At 33.5% G+C, this 11,427-nt stretch overlaps 1 protein-coding gene across 1 annotated transcript; it reads right to left on the bottom strand.

Annotated features, from left to right (window-relative positions):
- Window positions 1-4,445: 4,445 nt before the first annotated feature.
- Window positions 4,446-10,975, bottom strand: LOC122605065 (ATP-dependent Clp protease ATP-binding subunit CLPT1, chloroplastic-like). Its single transcript, XM_043777938.1, has 6 exons — window positions 10,665-10,975; window positions 10,504-10,542; window positions 10,287-10,396; window positions 9,088-9,267; window positions 5,128-5,255; window positions 4,446-4,848 (listed from the first exon to the last, which is right to left on the bottom strand). Exons 1-6 carry the CDS (start codon window positions 10,850-10,852, stop codon window positions 4,807-4,809), a joined length of 687 nt encoding a protein of 228 aa, XP_043633873.1. The 5' UTR covers window positions 10,853-10,975; the 3' UTR covers window positions 4,446-4,806.
- Between the last annotated feature and the right edge of the window lie 452 nt (window positions 10,976-11,427).

The raw sequence follows: 11,427 nt of genomic DNA, 5'->3' as shown, positions 1-11,427 counted from the left end.
ACAAGAACCGTGGTATCTAACTTAACATTGTATAATCAACAATTTTGTAAAATGCAAAAAAAAGATAATTATATTTTTCAAGAAAAGTACGTGGTTTTGATAGCTGAAAGTAAAAAAAAAAAAAAACCTCTTGTTACCGTTTTTGTATATATTTATATATATATAAACTAAATTAAGGTTCGTACAATGCGAAGACGATGATGGTCAGAGGTGGCTCAACATTACTATTGGACTAGGCGATCGCTTTAGGCCCCCAAATTTTCAAGCCCTCAAAATCTTGTATATTAGACTTAGTGTTTGAATTTTGGATTAAGTATCATTATATAATTTGCATTGCAGTAACGCCTTTTTGATTTTTGTATTAACATCTGCATATTTTTTTATTACTTGTAGTTCAATAACAAAAGACGAGCTACTTTTTTTTACTTTAGTTTATATGGTAATGAACTAGGCCCCCAAAATTAATCTCGTTTGAGGCCTCTAAAAACCTTAAGCCGCCACTGATGATGGTAGCGGCAGCGCATAGTGGAGGCGCGACCGGTGGCAGTGACAACGATTAGTATAGGTTATTGGTGTAAAAATATTTGATGTAAAACATGTAATTAAGTTATTTTAAAAGTTGAGAGATAGAGGTTGTAAATTATTTCATATATAGTATTTTTGGTAGACAATATATGTTAGGTGGTTAGTGTGTTGAATGGTGAGAGACATTTTAGGTAAAATGAACCTTGTAATTCGATAGAAGTATAGAAGTGTTGATCAAATAACCGAGTTAATCATCTATAATATATAATCGTAATATCTTCTAATTAATCATAACTTAAAACCACGAAAGGATGTATTAGGATTCAGGTACTCACGGAACTTTTAATGATCAAACTTTCCCTTCTTTTGTTTACCTGGGACGAGGTCTTACATAAGATTACATCAAGGAACATGTCAGTGAGATACAACACAAGTGTGATCTATTTTTGCATTTAGACCAATTTAGTCCATTAATAGACAAGATGATGCACCCAAATTATGTCCAATTGGTTGTGTCATGTACTGCCTGTACTTATGATAATGGATTTATGCCATCACCCATTTATCATAGTGTTATTATCAACAAAATATCTATGCTCCATTTCCTATATTTTCTCATTGATATTTTTGTCAAAAAAAGGTTATGGTATGATTATTAAGCTGAAAAAGGTTAATTAAAAGTCGGTAATTCAATATATTGAAATAATTATTTGGAAGAGGGTTACGATAAACTTTATACATTGTTTGCTAGGAGTAACTAGCTTGAAAAGATATATAGAAAAATTACTCATTGATTAGTTGTTTAGCTTAGGGGTGAGGGAGTGTGCAGTGAGATGAGGGGAGAGATGACGAGTTGGCGAGGGATTCGGCTATTGCAGCGGTGAGGATAAATTATGAATATTTGAAAAAAAAAGTTGGGACTTGAGAGTGATGTGTCACTAAAAAATGTTGAAAAAAAGGTTAAAGAGTTGAAATGAGGTTGAATAATTTGATTAGGTTGGAGAATTGAAATGAGCTTTTTTTTTCAAATTAAGAATCTCTCTTATATAAATAAAACAAAATTGTTTATAGGAGTTTTTCCTGACATGCCAACATTTTTTCCTAATTTATTTTATAGAATGTCATAATATTTATTTTCTTTTTCCAAAAACTATTTTTTATGTTAGGCTTTATGTCATCTCCCTTTTTCTCATATTATTTTTCAAGCCTTAAATTTTTTGTAATTAATCGAACGTATTCTAACTTTTTTCTTTTATATCTATATCTAACATTGATTTACAACAGTTAATTTTACTTCTTCATCATCCAAATAGATTTATATATTAATGTTTATCTTTACAAATATGTTATTATCTTCATATCAAAGTTATAATGTATCGACAATAAATTACATACACAATTATGCATGGTTTTTGGTTCGAAAATTTAATTAAACGGTACGTGTTGAACCCGGGTTGATTATCTAGTACGTGTATAAACTCAAATTATCGAAAGCAAAACGACATAATTACCATGTCAAATACTACATTAAATAAATAAAAAATGTATCTATTTTTATAAATGATCAAAAAGCAAATAATATCATTTTTTGACCGATGCGATGTTTATAATAATTAAACACTATTATGTTTTTGGTATCTTAGGCTGCTCTAAAAAATGATGTTTTTGGCATCATATCATTGTCACGTTAATTTAAATTACGCTAACATGTAACTAAAGTTTTTTTAAAATACGTAGGCCGACTGAACTTGTTTCAATAATGTAATGTAATAATTACAGAAGGTCTGCAATCTAATTAACATATTTTCTAAAATATTTGATAACTGTGTTAAGTAGTGATGTGATAACAATGTTCCAAAGTCACATTGTCTATTAGAAAAGCATGATATTCGACTTGTAATCTTTTCATATCTGAAAATTTTGACATTGTGGTGTTAACTTTCTATTAAAAGACAAAGAACAAAAGGGTCAAATGAACGCACAAATAGAGATGTCTTCAAATTTCGGTGGGACAACTCCTAATCTAAATTGATTTGGAGATGACATGGAGATTGAACAAAATGTGGTTAGCATTAGTTTGGTCCCTTGTTTAGGTAAACAAAGGTGTCAAAAATATTGTAGATGCGTGTGAGGTTTCTTTCATATGAAAAGACTCACCACTTACTTTATGTTACTATACATATGTAATTTTGGCATATGAATTTCATATATAATCAAAGTGATTTTGTACCTGATTTTCAATAAAAAAGTTTAGTTTGGGATATACACACACACGACTCTTAAAAGCAAATGTGTTTTGATTTTGTACCTGATTTTCAATGTTAGCACGGGTTTACTAATTAATCTATCTTTATAGGGAATTAAAATAAATTTTTGACGCTAGTAGACTATTAAATTAAGATCAAGTGTTAAATTACCTTCAACTCACATATATGTACATCATCATCTATCACCTCGACACTCAAGTCTCGTCCCTGTGGAAGTCTAAAATGAATCTTTCAAAGGTGACAGAAGCTTTTGTTCAAGTTATTATCCTTACCTACCTAATTATGCATTAATTAAAGTTGTGTTTGTTTTATTATCTTCTTTGTAATCGTAAAGATGTGAAATACTTCGTTCTTATCCAAAATAAACGTATGCAACTCAACGTGCTAAATTCGAGTTCATAGCTTTGCTTTTAAACAGAACCTTCATCATTTTGCTGCAGACGAGCACAATTATCCCTTCCAAGAAGTAAGGTTGTCGTTTATATATACGTTTTCATTGTTTTTCGGAGCTTGGATTGAAAATGTTAGTTCATACAGACTCAAGAAATCATATTCGAACGAATAAAGGTCTAATAATTGGTCTCCAACATATTTTTGACTACTGACCACACACTAGTATAATCATACATGTCAAGTTACCAAAGTGAATTTTCCGAGATTAAATTTGTGACCCTTTTATCCTGCAATGATAATTTGTGGCCTTTTATCCTGCAATGATTAATAGCATGAATCGTGAATCTTTTAATAGGTCTTTCCAGATGAATTACCAACAAATGTTTAGCATATAATAGTAGCTAAATAGAAAGTAACCTGACCAGTTTGCTACTTCAAATTAACATGTTAGCTTTTTATAATTGGAATGTGGTGTTTGAAATAAGGCATGAAGAAAGCAAGAGACAATGCATAATTAGTTGGTCGGTTCAAGGGGGTGCGCTGCTTTGACATTCCCTTAAACAAAAGAAATGGTCCCAAATTACCCCAACCCACAATTCAACCAGCACCAGCCTCACTGCCTTCTTCTAAACTTTTTTTAAACCTTGTGCACGTGCACCCTCATGCCTCCTTCACTTTACATTCTTACAAATCAACTTTACTCAGCTCAAAATCCTTATAGTTATACGTAATATATAATTATATGCTACCAATAAGTCATCCCAATACCTCTCAGGCAATGTCATTAGTTGAGCTTATTGTCATAACCTCGTTAACATCATTGCGTTCCAAGATAATTCATAAAATTATGAAAGCAAAGGTTGAATTCTTTTTTATACAAGTTACATAATTGTTTTCTATTTTACCTTTATATGAAATTTTCCTAATGTTATAATCATATTGTTCCCTTGACCTTGAACCAACTAAAGGTGGCACACATCACACTGGAGTGGCCAACGCATGTGACACTTGGTGAACGTATATTGACCCTCACTTGGCCAACACTAGGAAATCGGAAGTGGTTCAACTGTTCCAATTGAGAGTTGAATGTGACTCATTCACATCCAGTTTCATAACCCGTTTCACTCCCATAAACATCACTTATTTGGAGCACATACATTGCATCAGATGTCACTCTAAAGATGAATGTGGACCATGAGCACAACCGACATGATTGAATACCAAAATACCACGGTGGCCCAGACCGGTTGACCCAAAAACTTGATAAAAAGTGTTCGGCCATCATCATAAAAGACTAGTGGCCAGGGCCCAAAGATGAGGTCATACAAATTTGAAATGAACTTGTTACAAACTTGGGTCGGCAAAATAAAAAGGATAGTTTTTATCCTAACAAATTGAATGACCATCCTTTAGAGTTTTCTTTTTCCTTTTACAACACAAACTAAATTGCACTAGAAAGGAATACCATGGTCATGCTTAAGAACATACGGCCACATGTATAAGGTTTGCAGACTTTGGTCTCTTTAATTAATAACTTCACTTTGTTCACGGCTTAATCTGTCAACAAGCCATCCTGAGCAGCCAACAACCAGAGCGGTGAAGCAGGAAAATGTATATCGTTCTAAAGCCCCCTCTTGTAGCTCAAAATAATTTCCTTGTCCATCTGAATAGAAAAATATTATAAATAATTATACTGTTACTGAATAAATATAAAAAGACTATTCAGTACATAGGCAAATTTTGTTCAGATTAAAAACTATTACTGAATAATGTGATTCTTGTAATCCTATGAGACACCCGAAGTATTAATAAACAGGTAACCTGTCCCGCCTGACCCGAACATAAATTAAACAACCTGACCTGCTACCCAACCCATCCAATGTACCAGCTCAAATTTTTTTTTTTTCGTTCTAGAAGTAGCAAAGGTTATCTTTGAACTTACTGATTTGGCAAGCTCGTTAGCTTTATCATCATTAAAACCAAGTGTAGCCATTATCTTGTAACCAGCTGATTCCTTTTGTGCCCAGATTCCCAGAAGCAAGTGGGATGTTGTCACTTCTCCCATTTCCCCTGTAAATATTACAAAAAGGACACTTTTAGGAATTAGAGAAATGAATGACGTAATCCCAGACGAGAGTCAAAATATATATATATATATATATATATATATAAATGGCTTGGTAAAGCACAAATTTAAGAGGATTACATTTCTCTGAAGGAAACTAAACAAATAGCATCACACAGTGAAGTGGAATCACTATTCATGCTCGTCTATCTAATCACCTAGTGGAGCTTCTCTACATTTCTATCAACATTTTTGCCTGTATTCTCCAGACCGCTCATTGATAATGTTGTCTGATGCAGGAGTTACACAAATTACGACCTGGAATTAGAATTTTACTCATAAGAAACTTATCTGCTTATATATTTTAAGTTCCTCTTTATTTAGCTTTATAATCTAGAATTATAACTAGTTACAACACTTACAAGATTATTTAGGAGTTTCCCAATATGAGTTAGTATTAGGATATCCAAGTTATGTAAGGATTCCTATAGCTTTATTTTTCACTATAAGTACTGATATCAGGTTACCAACTAACTCCATAAATTATAATTAAATTTTCCAGTAGCTGAGCCTGTTCGTGTGACTGAGGACAAAACCCTTCAACTGTCAATATAGTATCAGAGCTCAACGAATCCTCATGGTATAATTTGTCCATAATCAATAGATCACAATTAAGAACTAGCTTCTTCTTGAATTGGATCTCTCCATATTGCAAGATAGATTCTAGATTTGTTTGCTACTTTTTGTCTTCATTTTCTTTGAAAAAATGATACCGACTGATCATCAATTTTACTTTTTAGAAACCGCTATCGTTCATCTGATTCTGTACTGTTCACCAATTTCAGTTTTTCTCGCCAAACAAGGTAGTGTACAAGACACTCTTAACAAGATTACTTGGGTTACTTTTCAATCACCAAATTAGTTTTAGATTCTCTTTGGTTATCAATTCAATAATAACAATGCGCTACTTCAGCTCATCCAATGATGTAGCCACAACAACAGATTCAGCAATAAATGCAACACCATAATGAGCAACAAGGGAAAAAAGTACTCAACTTTTGGCATCCTTAATAACTAAACATCCAATTACCGAGGGACTGCCACCGAACTGATGGCTGCAGTCAAAGCTAATAACTCAACCTCGATTATTTCTCATCAAGTGAAGAGGAACTCAAAGCTAATAATAAAAATCGACCACATCTCCCATGTTGATCCACATGTTGTTGCTCTTTGTCACCATTATATTATACTGCCAATTATGCACTAGGCATAGAACCCAGATTCCAGCCACAAGCGTTCTTTTTTTTTTCTTCATAAGATTTGCTGCCACAATCCTCTACCTTCGCTCTTTGCCATCGTGATGCCGTACCTTGTCTCTTATGATGTTGATCACTTTGTATTCAACCGTAACTTTTTAATCTTGAAATCTAATTTCTGCCATTACAATGGCCCTGCTCCATGTCCAGGCAACCCTAGTTTAGGCCCGGTCCTTCTTTAGGCTCCTTTCAGATCCAAGCTCCGTATTTGGACTGGTCTTAGTTTTTGTTGCCGCGGCCTAGTCTCGGCCTCATTGATAGACTGCATCCCTAATATGGGGCCAAGGGCTAGATCCTGGTCTGACATTTCTTTTGCTACTGCTTCTATATGACAGCTGCTCTCCGACATTGTCATCCACAAACTACAGGGCTACAGGCCTACCTCGTTCAAGAGTCTTCCACTTGGACTGTTAATGATTTATTTAGTATGGTGGGTTGAATCCAAATGTATAGCCAAGCTTAGGGTTCAATATGGGTTTACCTAAAATATCAATGTACTCTATATATATGATCAAGATACAGTTTCTGTATGGGATGTTCGTTACTTAAAACATATGATGAGTACATATATAGTGCAAATGGTAATTTATATTAATTACCAAAAAATATTTACACTTAACAGTTAATAAGTACCATAGTTGTCAAAAGCGATCGCCTGTTGCGCCTAGGCGCAAGGCGCAGGCGAGGCGGAGCTCCGGCGCCTGCAACTCTAGGCCCAGTCGTTAATGAAAGAAGGCGGTCAACGACGGTCAACTGTGGTGGTCAACGACGGTCAAATTGGTCAAGGGTCAAGCATCGACCAAATCATTCAAGATCCGGCCAAATCGTGCCTAGATCTAATGTTTCCTGCACGTTTCCTTCAAATAGTGTCTTCGATTTTTCTTTTCTAGTTTTCCGGCGAAGTATTCCGGTTACTGTAACAAAAGAATGGAGAGATGTCTTTTTATTGAAACGGTGGGAGGGAGAGAAAGAGAGTGACGACTGAAGAGAGGACGCTGCACTCTTTGTATTATAGGACCACCAGTTATTTTTTTTATACTGTATATGTCTATATAGTAGTTTAATAATTTCAACACAATATTATTTTTATATATAAAAATTTAAATGATGTTTGAACAATTTAGTTTTATGAATGACATTTGTTATCTTTTACTATAGTTTTTCATTATCCATAAATATTATTTACTATAAACAAATTCTTATTAGTATTTAGTTATATATAAAAAGTTATATAAAATTATAAAATTTATTATCTATATAATAAATTTGTTATAACTTATAAAATTTATTATTTATTTATATTCAAATTATAACAGGTTATAATTTTGTCACGATTAATAAAGTTTTTTCTGCTATTTAAAAAAAAAAACAAAAACAACATAATTTGAAGTTTTTAGGCAAAAAATTTATGCTTTTCTCAATGACATTTGATTTTATTAATGACATTTGCCTTCTTTTACTATAAGTCTACAATATCTCATTATATATAAAAATTTTATATTTTTTTTCACTTAGTGCGCCTTTTTTTCTTCGGGCGTGCGCTTTCTTTGCGCCTCTCGCCTTCACCTCATTTGGGGCCTTTGCGCTTTGAGATCGCCTTCGCTTTTGATAACTATGATAAGTACTACACCATAATTCATCAATATTGATTCAGTAAGCTACTAAATCATTCCCAGAATCGATTCAGCAAGCCAACAACTCATCAAATACAGAACCACAAATAGCCCCTTTGCTGAGACTTATAGCCCAGATCAACCAAGAACAAATATGTACTCATCAATATGATAAGTACATATTGACTACACTATAATAAAACTCGGACTCAGTTCGTTGGATTTTACGGTGTTTGGCTCGAATTTCAAACTAATATATTTTTTTTTATCAGATAAACATGTATACATAGGGGCAACTGCATACGCAGAACTCACATGGGAAATGACATGGAAGTAGGGGGGTTGGCTTTGGGGGGTCAAGAAGGTGAAGTGGCACGGATTCAAAGCTCAGTTCTCACATACGAAAGGAAGCACATAGATACATAATTCCATCTTATCTAACATCCAACTTTTGTTCAGATTCAGATATTTAAGAGACATATACACACATACAACATAATATAATCTAACGTGTACATACAAGCTCCTCACTGGCTTAATAGAGTTCAAGATCTAAGGTAAGGCTAGAGCATGTTTACTGAGTAAGACTCAAGTTACACTCCTTTAGACTCAACTTGACTTAGGCATTTAATGAGTCAATCTCGAGCACTCACTTTCACCAACTACGTATAATACTTGGTACTTTAGAAAAAAGTAAGCAAGCATTTACCTGTATATTCCATTCTTAAAATGGTGTTTATATATTAAAAGTGAATAACTATGTTTTGTATGTTCAAAATACTAAGTGCTGGAAGAATGACACATAGGGACAACAAGCAGGCCACCAACAACCAAATCTTACAAGTTAGAATATACATAGATATAAAAAAGAATACCACTGCTCCAATACAGTTATATGAAAGTCTTACCTGACTTTAATTTCTCATTAATTGCCCAATCAATGGCCTTTTGAGCTGGTTCAGTCAATGGTGGGTGCTCTGGGCTGAAAATATACATGTCCGATTTTCCAAGTATTTTTACAGTTTCTTCTCGCACTTTGAAAAGAGTTACACCACTTTCTCTTAATAACTTAGCAGCCAAACTAGTTCCTGAAATTATTTACAAATCAGCAGATGTTTAGAATGATACCATTAAAGAAAGCTTAGTTTTGGAACGACTTCCGCAAAGCAAGGATGCAAAACTCTATCATGTGGTATTTGGCTTGCATTTATGAATCAATGTGAGTATGAGCTTTGATGGTAGGATGGAATCAGAATAAGAGCAGATATGAATCATTGTAGATGATAAGTGAAAATTATGAGTCGACAATAAACATTGCTGGATCTGTAAGAAAATATGAAAAGGCAAAAAACGACCTAGGCATGAATTTTCGATACCCAACCCCCTTGGCGAGATAAAAAAGAACTTATCAAATTCATGGGTTCCATTCCCGATTCTAATCCATACCCGTCAATCAAACACTACTGTCAGGTACTCAGGTATAGTACAAATTCCTTCATTAGCATACAAATCAACCAAACTCCACCTTGTTGTAATGATAAAACCATAAACAAAGACTACAAGTGCCAAGTGGGTGTTAATTAAGAACACATTTATCGAATGTAAGAAATTGACTCTAAACAGTTTAGCATTAATATAGCCACGATTCTACCAGAACAATGGGTATCACACAATCAAGTTACAATGAAGTTGCATCTACTTTAAGTTTCTTATTTCCAATATTGAGATTCATAGAAAAAGAAAGCTTGTCAAAAACAAACACATTTGTCCGTAAAAGGCAAAAAGTCACCTCAAGGTTTTAAAAGAGTTCGACTAAGTAACTCTAAAAAGCTTTTTTTTTCAGAATTATTAGAAGCTGTCCAAACCCACAAGGATCATTGTAACTCTGCTAAACCTACCTTTCTGTTTCCATGAGTCGTGAAAGTTTTATCTTTTGGTACGATTGATAGAACGTTTAAACATGAATATCTAGAAACCAGACGGCTCATAATTTTATGTATATCAGAATATTTGAACATAAAGTTGATTACATGATAGCAAATTCTAAGGAGCATGTATAAATGTTAGTAAAAAGTGGAAGGGAAATGTATATATATGTGTGACTAACCCTCAACCAAAATGCCCATCAGCAGAGACTCGGTTCCGGTATTATTAAACTTCAACTTCCTAGCTTCCAACTCACCCATCGCAAACGATTTTATGAACCTAAACGACCATCTTCACACACTCGCAACATTAAAACATTCATTTCGTCAGATAAACGAATATATATCATCATATGAAATATACATATATAATAATAATAATACAGTAATAAAGCTCACTTGGCTGTTTTTTCAGGAGTAATTGCTTTCTCTGGTGTCCTAAAATACCCCAAGCCCAGCAGCATATACAATATTAAATAAAATTATTAATAATTAATAGCTATAATCTGTAAAAGAACTGAAATTTGACTTCAAAAGCCTAATAAGGCTGAAATACTTACGGAGCAGTAGGAGTAGATGAGACGGTTGCGACGATTGATGAGAAGCGGCGGGAATGACGAGGTGAATTGGAGGAGAAGTGAAGGAGGTTGGATGAGGTAAGAAGCATGAGGCGGGTTGAACAACTAGTGGTGGCGGGCGGAATGAACAACGATGAAGAAGAATTAACAGATTGGAGGATACCTGCCATTTTATTTTTAATTTAAAACCCTAATAACTCCTTTCCTTTGCTTCTAATGCTACTACTCTTTCTTCCTCTATTTTTTTTTTTTTTGTTTTGTTTGTTTGTGGTTGTTCTTGGTGGTGGTGAATTACCCAGTCTTTCTTCCGTGAAAGCATTACCTTACCCATTTTGTCCTCTTATATAAATTCTATATAGTATAATAAATAGATAAAAGCATGGAAATGTAACCAACTATAACCAAAAGGCTATGTAATGTACCTATTTACTCGACTTGCTATCTAGTGTAACCAACTATGTTTTTTAGATTATGCAATGTAAGCAACCTGTTAGTCATCAAGTTACCAATTACCACTTTAATTTTTATTTCTTTTTTATTAAAAAATCTGCTACTTTCATTTTTATTTTCTGTTTGGTAGTATTATTTCATCCCTGAAACAAGAACACACCAATGTATCTTATACTTATATAAATAAAAGGTGGATTTGATAGAAAAACATATGCTACATTTTACACATACCATTTTATTTTATACAACCAATCTAAACCTACAGATAATAAGTGAACATCCAGCGTTATACAAA

This window comes from Erigeron canadensis, chromosome 6 (assembly GCF_010389155.1).
Source record: "Erigeron canadensis isolate Cc75 chromosome 6, C_canadensis_v1, whole genome shotgun sequence".
Lineage (NCBI taxonomy): Eukaryota > Viridiplantae > Streptophyta > Magnoliopsida > Asterales > Asteraceae > Erigeron > Erigeron canadensis.
Note: the sequence above shows the minus strand (reverse complement) of the source record. Positions and strands in the feature narration are given on the sequence as shown.

Excerpts from the sequence above, each read along its gene's own strand:
- LOC122605065 (XM_043777938.1), bottom strand. The coding sequence starts at position 10,852 with ATGGCAGGTATCCTCCAATCTGTTAATTCTTCTTCATCGTTGTTCATT. Across the intron at positions 9,268-10,286 it reads GATGGGCATTTTGGTTGAGG|GAACTAGTTTGGCTGCTAAG; the intron begins GTTAGTCACACA and ends AAATAATTTCAG. Across the intron at positions 5,256-9,087 it reads TAATGAGAAATTAAAGTCAG|GGGAAATGGGAGAAGTGACA; the intron begins GTAAGACTTTCA and ends TAATATTTACAG.